We start from the raw sequence: 17571 nt of genomic DNA, 5'->3' as shown, positions 1-17571 counted from the left end.
TAAACGAATCTAAAATAGCTTAGCATTTTTCTGATATTATATATTTCTGAGAATAATGGAAATTAAATACAATCGGTAAATATAACGTACTTATGGCAATCAGTTCTGAGAAAACAACATTAATAAATAAATATATCGGTGCATTAAGCAATTTAAAATATGATAACCGATTGTGTATAAGTATCAAATGCTACACCACCTAGGCAAAGGTTAATAATACAAACATTGGTAACAGACCGTACTCTTATCCGCAATGTCAATTTCATAAAGTCAAGGAGATTTTTATAAAAAAAATACGCTGTAAATACTTAACTACATCGTCATATTTTATCCCACAGTGAAAGCTACGTGATGACCACTTGTCTTACTTTCAAGTCTGGCTTGTGTACTTACTACTTATTAGATACGTTAGTATCTTCCTTGTTTATTCTTTATAGTGTCTGATAAAGCTAACACCGGCACCGCCACTTGCTTTGTTTTTTGTACATTAAGAAAAAATACATGACTTAAGTTTAGGCTAAGGGGTAATAAATAGAGGTACAGAGTATGTTGAACTACTAGAACGTTTCCATTTTAAACGATTTTTCGCATAATAAATTGGGTAGTCTATTTGTATCATGTACGTAGCTATCGTATCTCGGTCGCGTAGCAGCGACGCGTAATTATATATTTTTTGACATGTTCATGCTAGAGCATTCTTTCTTTTTCATCTTCTCATTCTTTTTCACGGTAAAATACTACGCAGAAGTGCTTTTGCGGTTAGATCCTAAGATCTGGCGTTAACACTAGTTTTATGAGCGTGTCTGATTTCTGACCATCCGGGCCAAGAGAAGAGTCGATCTAGTTGGCTCAACATGGTTAACTTTAACGAAGTTGTAGTAAACGTCGTGGTATTTAGTACACAAATACCTAAAACCTCACTACCTAGTTGGTTACTAAATTCTGTTACTGCAATAATCTTTATCTACATAAAATATACGAACGAAAGTTGAATAAACTATATATTAAAATGAAGTACACAAAATCAGGAATTACATACGACAATATCATTCAAAATGGCCTCCTCTGGCCTTGACACAGGCCCTCAAACGACGAGGCCAGTCATCAATAGCGGCACGCACGATTGTCATGTCTAATTCCGTCACTGTCTTAACTATGGCCCGCTTGAGGGAGTCAAGATTTGTGTGGGGTTTAGCACAGGCTTTCTTCTCAATAACCTGCCATATGGCATAATCCAGGGGGTTAAGGTCCGGGCTGGAGGACGGCCAGTCTTCGTGGGCAATAAAGTCAATATTGTTCCTTCGAAACCAGGCTTGAGTTGTTTTTGCCTTATGTGCAGGAGCCGAGTCCTGTTGGAAGACCCATGGTTGGTTTTGAAATAGGGTGTGGCTGGGGTGGAGTGGTGCGATGACCTCCCCGAGCGGGCGACAGGGGGAAGTTTGGGTGGGCTTCGGCCTGCCCAAAGATCCGTCTGTCTCCCCTGGTCCACCCTGGGCAACGTCACTAGCGACTGGCATTCGTGCCTCTTTCTAGTGACGGCAAACATCCACACGGGCGTCGTCAGTAGGTGTGGGTAACTACTGATGACCTATACACAACCCACCTGTGCTAGGACCTGCACAGTTGAGCGCCGTAAGCAAGGATGACGGGATCCTGGGGATTGAGCCATAGCCAACCCGCGTGGTAACACGTCTGCTTCGGCCCTAATTTCGGGCAAAACGGTAGCCCGGACTACTAGCCACAGTCCGGGAAATGGTCATGTGAGGAACCGTAGGTGGGCTCACGGCGAGAAGTGGGAGGGCCGCTGAGGCAGTTTCGGCTGCTGATGTGGTGGGGAAAGGCCATGCTGAGGGAGTGCGTTTAGGTGATTCTGGTGGAGGGCGTCTGACCTGGACGACCCTACGTCACACCTTTACAAGCTCCTGATGTCGCGCAACTAGCCAACTTCCCACTTCTATACCTGAGTCGGTGTCCTAACGACTGAAAGCACCTTTTATATGTGTGAGTAGGCGTTCCCAGATGTGTGGGCCCTTGTAGGGTGGGAGCCGATGAGGATGAAGAAAAAACGAACGAACTATGGATAACAGGTCGAACGAAAACCCCCAAGCTGATCCAGCGGCGTCCATCGCTAATGGTGAAGCTACACAGGTGAGACAAGCTGTTCCAGTGACAGTGCGTCAAACCAACAACTTGGCTTGTCCGCAACCCAGTTCATCTGGCGAGCAGACTGGCCTAGACACCTTCCGGGACTGGCAGGAAGTGGACCGAAGGTCCAAGAAGCGCCCCACTAACAGTGGGATGCCTCGCCCCGCCGGACCCGTGAAGTCTTCGACTTCTAATCCTCCCCCCCCTGTTAAACGTCAAGGAGGAGAGGCTAAGAAGAAGAAGAAGAAAAAGAATAAGAACCAGCGGCGAGCAGGCCGTCTTGCACGAGAGCAGCAGCTGGTCACCACACAAAACCCTGCAATCGGGGAGGGGGCACAGGCTTCCCAGAAGCCAGCACCCAAACCGGCGCCGAACAAGCAGGTGGCTGCTGGCAAACCTCCGCCTAAGGGGAAAGGTTCCATCCTACCCCCTAAGGCTGGAACGTCGGCCAGTACCCCTGTGAGTTCGGCTGCAGGTCCACCTAAACGGCCCGGCAAGGCCGCACGAGCCGCTGCTAAAAGGACGCGGGACGAGTCCTTCTCCCCGCAAGGAGAACACAAAAAGCAGAGGCTGGTGAGCCCTGGTCAACCGGGCGTGTCGTATGCACAAGCAGCGGCGTCAGACCTGACGATCGTTATCACTGACGCGAAGTCGGGTAAGATCACCGCTGACCAATCAAATGCCATCCTCCGCGGGTTTCACCAAGCAATCGTGGAGGAGGCAAGGAAGCACATCGTGGGAGCCACGCCACCTAAATTCAAGGGCAAGCCTATCTTCGCTGAGGGGCAGCTGAGGGTCTTCGCAGAAGACGAATACTCGGCCGCCTGGTCTCAGCGGTGCGCGCAGGCCCTAACCTTGCCAAACATCTCCCTAACGGCTGTTCGCCAGTCGGAAATGGCAAGGAGAGTTAGGTGCGGGCTCCTTATACCAAACGTCGACAACTCGTCCTGGGAAGACGTCCGGCAGGCAGCTGACGGACTAAAGTACCAGAATGAATGGGCCAAGGTCGGTACCTGGTCCATCATTGAGATACTGCGGCAAGACCAGGGGTGGTTTGTCGCCTTCACAATCTCAGAAGACCTCGTCCCTGCCTTTATGGAAAGGGGAAGATCCCTGAACTGTGGGGTGGGCAACGTCTACCTGAAGTTCAGGGGTCCAGGAGGCAAATACGTGGACCAGCCTCCCACCCTGCAGGGCTCCACCCTAAGGGTAACGGGTGCACAGGTCCCTAGCCAACAGGCCGAGGGCACCCCCAAGCAGAGCAAGTCTGCCTCTGGGGAGAAAGCTGCCCCCCCGTCGTTATCCAAGCCGACGATACCTGAACTCTCGGAGGATGAACTCCTTGGCACTGGTGAGGGACCAGCCGGGACATCATCCGAGTGCGAGGACTTGTCGGCCTGGATAGAGTCGGGGCTGGCCGACATGTTGAAGGAGGGAGGGGAGATGCAGGATGGCCCCCCTACCACCGACAACATGGACACAGATTAGTGTCCTACAAGCAAACCTCCAGCACAGCGTGGCCGCTACGGCCCAACTGAGACGCTGTCTGGTAGGTCTGCCAACAGCCGTTGCCCTCCTACAAGAACCTTGGACGGGCAGCGGACATATACGCGGGCTCTCTGACACGAAAGGTAAGCTCTATTACTCCACGGTACATGCCGTCCCTAGGGCATGCATCCTAACCACTAACAATATTATTGCACAACCGCTCACTGAATTCTGTTCCAGAGATCTGTGTGCGATTAAACTACAAGTTCCACTGCCAACAGGATGTCGCGACCTAGTCCTCGCCTCGGCGTACATGCCCGGAGAGGACGAGCCGCCGCCTGTTGAAGTACAACGACTGGTCAGCCACTGCGAGAGAGCAGGTCTCGCGATTATCATCGGGGCCGACTCCAACGCACACCACCAGCTGTGGGGAATGGAGACCAGTAATAACAGAGGTAAGACACTTGTTGAATATCTTGTGACTACAAATCTAAACATTCTAAATGTGGGCGCTGAACCAACATTTGTAAACAAACGATGCAAAACGATTATTGACCTGACTCTGGCTTCGGAGGAGGTCAGCGAACTAGTTATGGGATGGCACGTCTCTCAGGAGGCCTCCTGTTCAGACCATAGATGGATTCGCTTCAATCTACTAGCATCTAGTGACACACCAATCGCCCGTAGGAATCCCAGGAAAACTGATCGAGCCGCTTTTAGGAAGATCCTAGGCGAAAGCCTCGATCTGCTTCCTCCGAGGGATGACCTTCGGGAACCAACTCAAATAGAACAGCAGGTAAACATCTTAACTGATGCCCTCGTAGACAGCTACCACAAGGCGTGCCCCTTAAACCCACCGGCAAGGACTGCCATAACGGGTCACCAGTGGTGGGGCCCAGAACTGGAGAGACTCCGGCGGAAAACCAGGAGACTCTTCAACAGGGCCATGAACACAATGGCCGAAGTGGACTGGGACAACTACTATGAAGCCAAGGCCAGGTACAAAAAAAGACTGCGGTACTGGAGATCCTTATCGTGGAGGAACTTCTGCAGCAGCATCGAAACATTAGACCAGGCCAACCGGGTAAGGAAAACTCTAGCGCACAAGCCCACATCACAACTGGGCTCACTGCGGAAGCCCGATGGCACATACACATCTTCCCCTGCAGAGACTCAACGCCTTCTCCTGGTAACCCACTTTCCGGGATGCGTAAGCCTCGCTGATGTAAATCAGCAGGACGAGGAATACAGCACAACAGACAACAACTGGCAAATGGCGCATAGAATCGTCACCGCTGAGAAACTCAGGTGGGCCATAGACAGCTTCCATCCCTTCAAGGCGTCTAGGAGTCTAGGACTCATCCAGGAAACTCTAACCGATATCATGGTAGCCTGCCTAGCCTGGGGGTACGTGCCCAGGAGATGGAGGGATGTCAACGTGATTTTCATACCAAAACCAGGTAAGAATGACTACACGGCTGCTAAATCCTTCAGGCCCATCAGTCTCACATCATTCCTGCTGAAAACTCTGGAAAAACTGTGCGACAGGGATCTGAGGGATCGAACGCTAAAGAACATACCGATGCACAACAACCAGCACGCGTACAGCTCAGGTAAATCCACAGAGTCAGCCCTACACATGGTTGTAAGCCGCATTGAGAGAGCCATCCACGACAAAGAACTGTGCCTCGGCACTTTCATTGACATCGAGGGCGCTTTTGACAAGACCCACTTTACCAGTATAGGGAATGCCTTGGAAAGCCATGGCGCGGAACCCGGACTAACAAAGTGGATCATGAACATGTTAAACAAGAGGATTATAAGGTATGCAGGTCAACCGCAGGCCGTAGCAGCGGTGAGAGGATGTCCTCAAGGGGGAGTCCTGTCGCCTCTGCTGTGGAACCTGGTAGCTAACAACCTTATAACCAAACTGAACGAGGAACACTTCTACACAATAGGCTACGCTGACGATCTGGCAATATTGATATCAGGTAAATTTGCCAGTACAGTATGCGACCTCACCCAGTCAGCTCTCCGGATCGTAGAACGCTGGTGCAGAGAATTTGACCTATCAGTTAACCCCACCAAAACAGAAATGGTAATGTTCACCAATAAAAGGGCGCTTGGCAACTTTACCAGACCAACACTTTTCCAAACCGAGCTGCAGCTGACCGATGAAGTTAAGTACTTAGGACTAACTCTCGACAGTAAACTCAATTGGAACAATCACATCAACAAACGTATAGACAAGGCGGGAGTTGTCTTTTGGCAGTGCAGAAGGATGATTGGTAAGAGGTGGGGACTGAACCCGAAAATCACCCTTTGGCTCTATAAGACGATAATCCGCCCCCTACTCTGTTACGGTGCCCTGGTTTGGTGGCCAAGAACAAACATAGGCAACGTACGAGACAAGCTACAAAGACTCCAAAGGCTCGCATGCGCGGCCACCACTGGCTGCACGAGGTCCACTCCAACTGCAGCCATGGAGGTCATGTTAAACCTTCCACCGCTGCACCTACACATACAGCAAGAGGCCAGTCTCTCAGCGGTAAGGTTGCGAACCCTTAATATATGGTCTAACAGCATAGGAGCTCTCCACACAACATGCCTGGAAAAGGTATATGACGAATTTCCAGTGCTTAGGTCGGGCACGGATCGGATTCACAAACAAGCTATCTTTGACAAAAGGTACAAAATACAGTTATATGAGGACGACAACCACGAAGGACTCAATCTCCGGGAGCTGAGAATCTTCACTGATGGGTCCAAAACAGACAGCGGGTCGGGCTCCGGAACCTTCTCAGAAGACCTGAACATGTCAATCACCACACCGCTAGGAGCCCATAACTCGGTATTCCAAGCTGAGTGCATGGGCATCTTAAACGCGGCGGCTGCCATCATTGCAAGGAAGGTAGTAGGATCCTCCATCCGCATACTCTCCGACAGTAGAGCAGTCTTAATGGCTCTAAATAGCCATATAATTACATCCAAACTTATACACGAATGCCACGAACGACTAATGGAGGTATGTCATAATAATAATAAGATCACTTTACAATGGATCAAGGGACACAGTGGATCCCGGGGTAACGATGCTGCGGACGAGCTTGCCAGGCAAGGATCGGGTGCGGGGGCGATTGGTCCGGAACCGATTCTTCCGATACCGTTTAGCAAGGTACGCTCAATGCTGCTGGCACGTACAGGGAAACTACACACAGAACACTGGCTGAATCAGACTGGATGCAGACAGGCAAAAGAAGCCATGCCTGGCATCAACGGAAAGCTCACAAGGGCGCTCCTTCAACTAGGGAAGGTCCGACTGAGTATGGTAACCAGTGTCATAACAGGTCATGGACTATTTAACAAACATCTTTTCATAACAGGTGTCACAGACAGTCCCTTATGCCGAGGATGCATGGAGACAGAAGAAACAGCCTCTCACGTGGTGCTGGAATGCAGCGGAGTGGCCCCATACAGGGCAAAACATCTCGGATCCCCGAGAGACCTCCCTGAGGTCCTACTCAACATCAAAGGTTTGATAGGATTCCTCGAGGAGTTGGGCTGGCAAGAGTAGCCAACCCTCCACCCCCCCTTGTCACGCAAAATAGGCGCCAGTCGTCGAGTTGCGGAAAATCGCCCGAACTACAATACAATACAATAGGGTGTGGCTTAAGGGCTCCACTATTGGTTCGAGAACGGTTTCCTGGTAAACTTTGGCCCCAGTTTTCACACCCTTTTCACAGAAATGAACCTGTGTTAGCCCTGAGTATGACATACCCAGCCAAATCATCACATAAGAGGGATGATGGCCTCGTTGCACTCTCGGAACAGCCGCAATCGCCTCTTGACTGTTTTTTGCATACACTTTGTCATTCTGGCAGTTACAACATTCTTCAATGGTAAACATTTTTTCATCTGTAAATAGTAATTTCGGTGGCCATTTTGTGCGCGCTTCAATAGCACGCGACTTTTCTCTAGCCTCATAGTCTTTAATCGTCCATTAAGCAAATGACCTTTTTGTCTGCGGTAAGCGTGTAGTCCAAGGTCTTCATTGAGCTTCTCTTCACAGACATCTGTATTGCCAACAACTTTTGCTTCCGGACGGGGTTTCTTGCAATTCTCGCCTTCACTGCCTTTATTAGAGCTGGGGTCCGATCGGTGCGTGGTCCTTTAGACCTCTTGCGGTCATCGAAGCTCTGAGTACTATTGTATCTATTACCTAATTGTGCGATAAACAAATTGTTTGTTGATTTTTAGGTATTCAAGCAACTTCAAAATCATGTTTGGCGGGTGCCCACATTTGTGCAATGCAATTACTGCGATACGATTCTCTTTTAGGCCCCAATTCGTTATAGATACGACAAGATAAGCGTTATGTATGGTATATAATTATAGCTCACAAATCCACCACATTATGTCATTTTTATTTTTTCGGTAGCAATTGTTTTAACGGAAATAACGAGGTTGCAAATCGAGGAACAGAACTTAGACACCAACTAGGTAGTAAGATTTAAATGCATACTCGCCTTGAAATGCTGCTTTATCCGAAAAACAATAGCGCACATTCAGCTTTCCAAATTCCAATACCACGCACTTGCGGTGGCCTGCCACATGATACTGTGTACCGACGTCGCCGTCATAAAGTATAAACTTCCGCCATTGCGCAGCTATCGCTTGTAGTTAGGGTTACCGAATGTCTGGATTCTTCCTGACGTGTTAGGAATTCAATTCTTGTTGGAAAACTAATAATCCGCAGGCCAATAATTGGAAAACGCACATACGAAGCAAAGAAATTCCCGGGGCACAACACAATTCGACAAACAGTAAATAAGTTAGACGTCCGAGTGTTCGTCAGATTGCCACCGTTCCAGTACATGCCATCTTTAAGCCCGTCACAGACGAAGTGATAATAAAACAAGAGATATCTTAGAGCAAGGCATCTTATGATATATTTTACGTACTATTGGACAGGGTCCACGCATGAAGCCATGATATATATTTTGTTAGGTACCTTACGATATTTTATAGCAAGGCATCTTAAGATATTTGTCTGTCTCTGTAGGTATATGTAGTCTCTCTCACAATGTAGGTGCTAGACAGACAGCGATATATACTTTGGCATCGTTGGCGTGTGTGGTGCTTGCCTGTACTATAAGATATCTGTCGGTATGTTACTTACAACATTAGCAATACTCGTAGAGGTAACAACAGGGTGTTATTGACAAGCTGGCCCAAAAACGGGTTATTTTTCTTTCACTTAAACATCAACAACAACGTATTATCTTCAAAATATGCTCACTATGCTTTAATACAAAAACGCAAAGGCTTGTCACAATTATCAAGAAAATGCCGCAGTAAAAATCTCTGTCAAAGTAATTTTGGGCTGCATTGAGCACTGAGACATTTATCTTGTTACAGTCATGACAGGAAAACAAACACACTGTTCATAGTTTTTATAGGGGAAACGTTATCAAAATGTAGGAATGTTATAAATAACTAGCTTCAACCCGCGGCTTCGCCCGCGTAAAGCAAAAAAAAAGGTTCTCAGTTTGACCCGTATGTTTGTATGAACGCATGTACATAGGTATGTATGCTTGTCCGCGATTATTAGATTTAGAATCATGTTCTGAAAAATGCGTGAAGTATTCCACAACCTTATGTTAAAGTACTTCCTTATGAACAACATTTTTAGCCATGTTCGAAAGTGGTAGCAACAGAACCAAACTTTGAGGCAGGGATCGGAACCGGTTTTTTTGCAAAAACATCGAAATAACCATATATTTCGGTTTATTTTATACTCTAAATGTAGGACTCAGTTGTGTTTTCAGATAACGACTTCGTATTATTAGATTGCCTAATTAGAAATGAAGTAATTAACAAAGAATGAAAAAATACCGTTTTCGTTCCCATACAAAAAATACCGGTTTCCGATCCCTGCTTTGAGGTGAACTTACACGGGGGCCCGCCACATAGAACTCACCGTGGGAGAAACAGTCCTGTCGTAGTATCTATTAGGATAACGCGGGTCTCGTTCCATACCTCAAAAGCTAAAAAAGAACCCTAATAGGATCACACATCACATGTGGCTGTATGTCAATCCATCTGTTACAACCGATTTGCTCCGAAACTACTGGACCGATTGAATTGCAATTTGAAAAATAGTTTCAACATTTTTCATGTCCACAATATTACATTTTTAAATTAATCAATGCCATTTTCGTAAATAACGTCCCAGTTAACCATAAAACGACACCCATATTGATATTTAATAATTTCAACCCCATCGCACTCCAACAGGGGATTAGTATTTTACGTACACCTCGTTAGATTTTACAATCGTTGTTATTTTCGTAATGATTTTTAGACTTAGCCACAAAATTTCCCCCCTTTTAGGGGTTTATTCTCAAAAACCCTGAAACACGTGTTTACTCATTTATCGCTAGGAGTACTCTTGTAAAAGGTGTAAAGTTTCGAATAAAATAGTCTAACTAATCTTGTTTCCCCATACAAACTTTGGACCCCATTTCACCCTCTTAGGGGGTGAATTTTGAAATAATCTTTCTTAGTGCACCCAGCAGGAATCTCTAGAACCAGCGTTGATATTGCAGTCAGTCAGTCAGTTTCTTCTTTTATATACTTAGATACTCTGTAAGATTTGTACAGATTATTTTAGGCAAATATATGTAGAAATTTAGAGGGGTAGAGGTCATCCTGATCATTTTTAATTTGAACATATTTTTCTAGGTATGAACTATTCTCCATTCAAAATTGATCCTAATCCTGCAAGGAGTGCAAAGGATCGAAATGTATTTTTTTACACAAGAAGAGAAGAGGCCCGGTACATAAGTATCTATTGCAATCAAATTGTAAGAATCCCTCTTTTACAAACTTTTCACGTTTGTAAAATCGACGCAGTTTGTAAAATTCTCCAAGGCAAACTGTTAAAAGTCGGCGTTTTGTAAAATACCTTATATTACCTTAAGACATTAACAGCGCCGTTTGCATTTTGCCGCGACTTTTTGGTCGAATTATAGTTCTTTAATTTACCACCCACCGCACTGCTCATCAAAACTATGAAAAACGCTGGGGTGTCCATCAAATCTGAAGTTCGTCGGACTTATTATGAGCGGAGAAAGCTTTTGGATCTGTGTGGCTCCGGCGCTGCAGAAGAGCAGCCCTTCCGCCCTCGCGTGACGAAGCGAGGACGGAAGAGCTGCTCTCCCTTCGCGCGTCCGATTTCGCAATTGCTCTCTAGGGTAAGGACAGCCCAGACTATGTGCATAAGGGGGTGCTCTGGTTCGGTTTTGGGTGACCTTGAGATTTTGGTAGCCTTAGGAATGGTGGTGTGGTATAAAAGTTAATATAACCCAAATCATGGCCACCCTCAGACAACCATCACGTTTACCTTGACACTCTTGAGCACACTAACAATTTGCTTTCGGCAATTTGCATGTTTCACGTTTGTAAAATGACGATGTCGTTTTTAAAAGGCCGAATCTTGACTGCAACATATCTAAGTATATCTATAATAACCAACCGCGCCTTAAAATGCAGGTAGGACCTGTTTTTAATTAACGCACGCCATGGTAGCAAAGAGTTACTTTAAATTTAGTTATGATATTGCAAGCTCTTCCGCTAAAATAAAATTTCCTGGTTTTATTTGGAAACCCTAGACTTGCAGCTTTATTTTCGTTTACTGCACCGGATTTTGGGTATTCTGGTGAAACGTGACTTATAACCGTTTGAGTCTGCACCGATATTAGCGGGCTGTAGCTGGCATGCCGCCATAATTGCGACGGGGTACTAGGTTAGCAGAGTCGAAAGGAAGTGTTCCTTCACGGAATCCGACGCTTTTATGGTGTTGTACGTCATGTGTGAAATATGAAATAGGAATTATGTCTACTGCCGAAAATAAATGTTTTAATATAATAGTAATCCCTTTTAATTCTCTAAGAATGAGTTCGAGTGCGTGTGTTGTATCAAGCACATAGGTACTTTTGTTCAAGAATGTAAGAAGGGTCTTAAGAGGAATTCCTAGTTGCGATTTTTCCATACAAACGCTCTCGACTGATTCCTCCCTGGATTTTTAACCTAGAGCAGTGATTTTTTCAAATAAGATCAATATCATCAATATCTGTGCCGCTATGTTTTGCTTTTTTGGATTATTTTATTTTGAAGAAAGATACAGCGCCTCGAAAATCGCAAAAACGGCTCAATTGAATTGGCTGTAAAAAACGGCACAGTATACAAATATGACAAAAAATATCCAAAAAATCAAAACATAGCGGCATAGATTACTTCTTCCTCTTGCAATTTCCAAAATTTCATAATGATTAGTTGCGTTTTGGAGGAGGAAACAGTCGAGAGCGAAACCTCGATTTTTGAGTTTTTTGCGAGTGAATTTCGGTCCGAGCTGCAGTTGTCCTTATCGCACGAATTGGAGGCGGAGACAGTTTCTAAATATACGTACACAGAAGGAATAGTGATGGGAATAACATCCTTATTAGGGATTGCAGAACCGGTACTGTTTTAAAGAACCGGGATTTCTCGGTACTTTCGGAACTGGTCTAATTATTTCATTATTTTAAATAAAACGACAGCATTTTGCGATTTGACCACCTTTCGTATTATAATTTAATAATCACATTTTCTTTTATTACGTAGTAGGCAATTTTTTTTAGAAATATAGTATTTTACATTGCTCACACTTGTGCGTCACAAGTAAAAGATAACTACTTTGATGTTTGCCACTAGATAGCAAATTTAATGAAATCACATTGACGAGGGGATTTATATATAAGTATCGCAGTCGTATTGTATAATCCGCCGTATTACATTACGGCTAGCCGATATCAAAATAAGGGCCATTTTGAAATGCGGCGGTTCAACGATTAAGGTATGTTGGGTAAATACCGGATGCGGGTGAAGAACGTAGGACATTCATTTCCCCCTAATTTGGCTTTATTTTTTAATGTTGGCAACATTGTGTAAGACGACATTTCATTGCGCCTCGACTGTCAGTGTCCCCGCGTCGCTCAGGGAGTCGGGCTTGTGCTATGTGCAATCACAGAGAGCAAGGTAAATTTCGCGAATTCTTCCTTCTATCCGATCTTCGCTCTGTAATTTATTTTGCGTATTGTGATGAAACTGTGTTTGTTTTTGTAATTGTGTTAACAGACCTAGCACTGCTGTAGACCGATATCCGATCTTGACCCTTCCAGGTAAAGATCGGACCAGAAGCAATCAGATCTTTACCTATTTAAAAAACAATGTAAATATGGATACTTGGTGTCTGAATTAAATATTTTCATTTTCATTTCATTTTCAAAAACAGCAGTGATTATCAAACTTTAAATTTTCTTCAATTTACCTACTGACCTTAATTATCACATTTATTGTTTTCTTGATCACACTTTCGTACCATTATTTTTATCCAGTACCACTACCAGCGCGACGGTTACTGACAATGTAATTTTTTTAATTTCCGCAACCCAAAGGTTGCCTTTTAGCGATAAGACCGCATGTTGTTTACCTGTGCTTATGTGTATGTTTTCTTTTGTATTGTTTTCTTTTATTGAGGTGTGCAATAAAGAGTATTTATATTGTATAGGGATGATGATACATGTTGAAATTTATAACAAAATCGAGTAAAATAGATAGCAAATGAGCAATTTTTCGCAATAAAGTACCTACACATACGGATGCATATGTAGATGTGCACGCATACATACATTGCTAGTTTCGGATACAAAATAGAGATAGGGCTTCGAAATTAGTTTCCTTAAAATGCTTCAAGAGGGCTCTCTTTTCCTATATATTTACTTTACTCTTTACATACGATCCTTACATAATTGCAAAATTAAACCAACAAAATCGCAATTTAAATTATTTTCCAGACTTCAGGATGGGCTCTCAGTGACCTTGACCTTTTTAAAGAACTACTTAGTCTTTTTGATTTCTAAGTTTTTTTTTTTGGCGACCTTCATTAAAAATGACTGGGCACGATTATTTTTTATTTTGATTTTTGTCCCTCCTACTTAAGTACTTAATATCTTCCAGTACATTCCATTCAATAAACAATACATTTACACTTTCCCTAAACCTGTACAGTTCACGAAATCTTAAATTGTCAAAACTACGCAACGTATCTATTATTTTAGTGGTTTTTTTTATTACTTCGGGTAAACCTTACAATAAGAGGTTTCTTAGCACATTGTTTACTTATCAAATTGCCTTATGACATAGGTATCAAAGTTTGAGAGCCACAATTTTACCAATTTTTGTATCCGGGTTAAGATCGGATACAAAAGGGTAGACACCGGACCTATTTCTTTGTGATACCTTATTCTCTTTCCATTAGAAGAAACTTTTTTTCACCATCCAATGTTCTCCCTTGATGGCAAAACACTCGTTACCCTAAAAAAAGTATGTCTCATCTTTACACAGGTACAAAACTAAAACCGTTCTATATTGAAGATTACCAAAATTCAGGCCGAATCTACGGTTATTATTTAACAATTCGCTATGTACTTCAAGAATCTGTCACGTGTTGAGATCACGAAAAATCATTTTTTCACGAGTTCTCTCAAATGGTCCCAAAATTGTCCGGCATTATCCCAACATCGGCTTACTGATACGGATAGGTACAGTCAAGTGTAAAAATATGGGTGTACACATCTTACTCAAAAATATGTCCCATAGCATCTTATTCCAGTGTAATAAGAGCGTAGTACCATATTTATGAGACGATTCTTTCGATACATATTTTTGCACTTGACTGTACGACGACAACCGAAGCTGAGACATCATTCTTTTTTGCAGTTTTTAACTATATGGTAATTAATATCAATAAATCAATCAATCATTTATTATTTCGTCATCATAGGTGTAAAATACATTTAGTACAGGTGATAGGGTGTTTGGTATTAGGGTGTAATAGATACAGTATAATATAAAAATGAAAAACAATATTACGTGGTAACAACAAAAACAACTTGCGTCGGGCAGCGCAGAATGATTTGTTAGACCTGTACCCCAAAAGCATAAAATTGTTGTAGTAATTCACCGAATCGCATTTCACCTTGAATGAAAAAGATATCACTGGATTTTTTTATTTGACGCACTTTTTCCCGTAGCCTTTGACATTAGTATAATTAATTTGTAGTATTAAATTTTTCGTGTAGTATGTTACCGAAGAGGCATTTCGCCGCGATCGACGTTTGTTTGGGACTCTATTTAACTTGATACGTTAATTTGATACGTTAATACCACTTTGTGGCGTTTGGAGTCGAGACACTAGGGCCGTGGGGTCCAAGCGCCAAGATACTATTTAAGGATATGAGTAAAAGGCTCATAGACTCTACCGGTGACCAGAGAGCTGGCAGCTTTCTCTCGCAGCGCATAAGCCATTCAGCGAGGGAATGCTGCCAGCATCTTTGGCACAATGCCGCGGGGGCCTTATTTAGATATATTTTAATTTAGATTAGTTTTTACCATTTGATGCTTGCACAATTGCAAAATTAAGTGTTTTTTTTAAACACGTTTTGTACTTGTAGGATTAAGCCTCAAGTGCTATCAAACTCATTAAAATTTTATCTATGTGACGTTGACGTTGCGTTGAATCACGTCGCCAATACAATATCGAGGTGAAATGCGACTAAAGTAATAAACGATTGAGTCACAACGCGATGTTTAAATGTACGGTCGAGGTGAAATGCGACTAAAACTTATAGCCACTAGAAAAAAAAAACTATTGAGTCACAATGCGAAAATTAAATATGAGATCGAGGTGAAATGCGATTCGGTGAATTACTACAACAATTTTATGCTTTTGGGGTACAGGTCTAACAAATCCGCAGAATAAATTCCGTCTGGCTCGCGGGCGATGTCGACGGAACGGCGCGCAATGAGCGAGCGCACGAGTCTCGCGTCTGTGTGCGCGCACTCACAGTTAGATAGCTCCGGCTCCCGCCCACCGCAGCGCGACAGAAACAAAGCTTCAAAAATTTGAGTTTTGAAAAGTTGCTCAGCTAGGAATTGCTCTTAACCCGCTGGACCAGACGGACAGTGGCCGGCAATACGAAATTAGCGACCATATTCCGCGTCGAAATAAAAACGCATGAAAACTCGAAAACACGCGTTTTCCCAAACATAAGACTAATCTAGATCGATTGTTTACCCCCAAAAACCCCCATATACCAAATTTCAGCAAAATCGTTAGAGCCGTTTCCGAGATGCCGGAAATATATATACATATATATATATACAAGAATTGCTCGTTTAAAGGTATAAGATGTAGTCTATTAGTTAGTCGTAATTTGTATTTCTTTGCAGATCGGATACTCCACCGAACACTGTCTATGACCGTAATAAGATTCATATACTAGCCGTGTCTTATCCAACCTCGACATTGGCAGAATCATCAACACCTTGATGGAGCCATAACACGAAAAATTGATTGAAGTTGCACCAACTTGAACAGAACAAAGTGTCGTTATAGACGTCATATTTTCATAGACATTTGACAATAACTATGACATTGCGTTGCCTATATATTTAAAACGATAGATACATTTTTCCCAATACGCCGATGGCAATTCCAGAAAACGTCCAGTATATTCTTAGATTGTTTACCTATTCACTATTGTACAAAAACCGTAATAGTTTGAAGTCATCATCATCTATACACGCTCACTTGTCTTGATTCTTTACATTGAGACCATCTAACAAATAATAGCAGGATATATCAATTTCAATTGAGCTGGAAATGTATACCTACCTATACTTTATTGACCGTACATAAATGCTCTAGTCTAGTCTAGACAATTATTTACCGGGACCATCCGGCATCCACATACCTGGACTTAAGAGTCAAACGAACATAGACGCAGACATTCAATCTAAATTACGCTCTTATTTTAAAACGACATTCTGAAGTAAATTTGTTGCTAGAAATTGTAACACAAAGAAATTACAAGTAATATATTACATATAAAATTTTCACTCCCTTTATTTTTTTAGTCGAAGCTACAGCTTATAAAATAACAAGGATGGATTTAAGACGTGGAGCCACAAAGATTTTTGATATAAATATTAGGGGGAGATGGGATTGATATATATGGAAAAATACTTTTTTTAAATTCCTTTTCATGCTAAAAATCGCTAAACAAATTTAGTTAAAAGTTTGGTGTACAGATAATTTGAATCCCTGGGAAGAACGTGGGATGGTTTTTATTCCAAAAATTATCCCTTAAGGGTGTGAAAAGGGAGGTGAAAATTTGTATGGGGATTCAATAACCGCTTAACCAATTGAGATGAAATCTATACAGGATGATTCAGGAGACGTGAGCAGGATCAAGCCTGCATATTCAGTAAATTATCAGCAACTGTTTCGTACCAGTATTTGTGATATTAACGTTAATTTAATTTTTACTGTTAAAAAAAAAAGAGTTTTATTTTATTTACGATATTTATGGTCACGCTCTTTGTTTTATCCATAATAAGTGACAAATTGACTGTCATCGGAGTGTGGTTACTTTTATAAAATCGTATCTCACTCAAGTGTGACATTTTATTTTCTTCATAATCAAAGTGCTGTCATAACGGTTAAAGAGGTTTTATCTTCGTTAATTAAGTATTGTAAGGTGTCCATGATTGTACATAATCAAATTTGTCCTTAACAAAAAGTTAAATAACAGATAAAAAGCGTGATTGTTTTATTTAAATATGATGGTGAACGATGCAATAACATTTACTGATTGTGTAGGCTTAGTCCTGCTCACGTCTCATGAATCACCCTGTATATTATACATCTTTGATTTCATTGAAAATAATACCAATCTTGATTTAGAACCTAAACTTAAACCTTAATTATTAACCTTAGACATGGCCAACACTGAAAACCCCCTCACCCCCTGCATCAAAAATCTGGGTGGATTC

General features: G+C 42.8%; 1 protein-coding gene and 1 long non-coding RNA gene across 2 annotated transcripts in view; both read left to right on the top strand.

Annotated features, from left to right (window-relative positions):
- Window positions 1-3946: 3946 nt before the first annotated feature.
- Window positions 3947-7289, top strand: LOC133521753 (uncharacterized). The gene is made up of 2 exons (XM_061856822.1): window positions 3947-4941; window positions 7017-7289. Exons 1-2 carry the CDS (start codon window positions 3947-3949, stop codon window positions 7144-7146), a joined length of 1125 nt encoding a protein of 374 aa, XP_061712806.1. The 3' UTR covers window positions 7147-7289.
- A 6976-nt stretch (window positions 7290-14265) lies between these two features.
- LOC133522141 (uncharacterized) overlaps window positions 14266-17571 on the top strand; it is a 596248-nt gene continuing 592942 nt past the window's right edge. Inside the window, exon 1 of the long non-coding RNA XR_009800011.1 lies at window positions 14266-14540. This is a non-coding gene — a long non-coding RNA (uncharacterized LOC133522141). The remainder of the gene's footprint in view (window positions 14541-17571) is intronic.

The sequence above is a fragment of the Cydia pomonella genome, chromosome 10, assembly GCF_033807575.1.
Source record: "Cydia pomonella isolate Wapato2018A chromosome 10, ilCydPomo1, whole genome shotgun sequence".
Lineage (NCBI taxonomy): Eukaryota > Metazoa > Arthropoda > Insecta > Lepidoptera > Tortricidae > Cydia > Cydia pomonella.
The sequence above is the reverse complement of the archived record's forward strand: the minus strand, read 5'-3'. Positions and strand labels throughout refer to the sequence as shown.

Bases quoted from the DNA above. Each gene is read 5' to 3' on its own strand.
- LOC133521753 (XM_061856822.1), top strand. From the start codon at position 3,947: ATGCCCGGAGAGGACGAGCCGCCGCCTGTTGAAGTACAACGACTGGTC. The intron at 4,942-7,016 runs GTGGGCCATAGA...TTTTCATAACAG, and splicing joins GTCACCGCTGAGAAACTCAG to GTGTCACAGACAGTCCCTTA.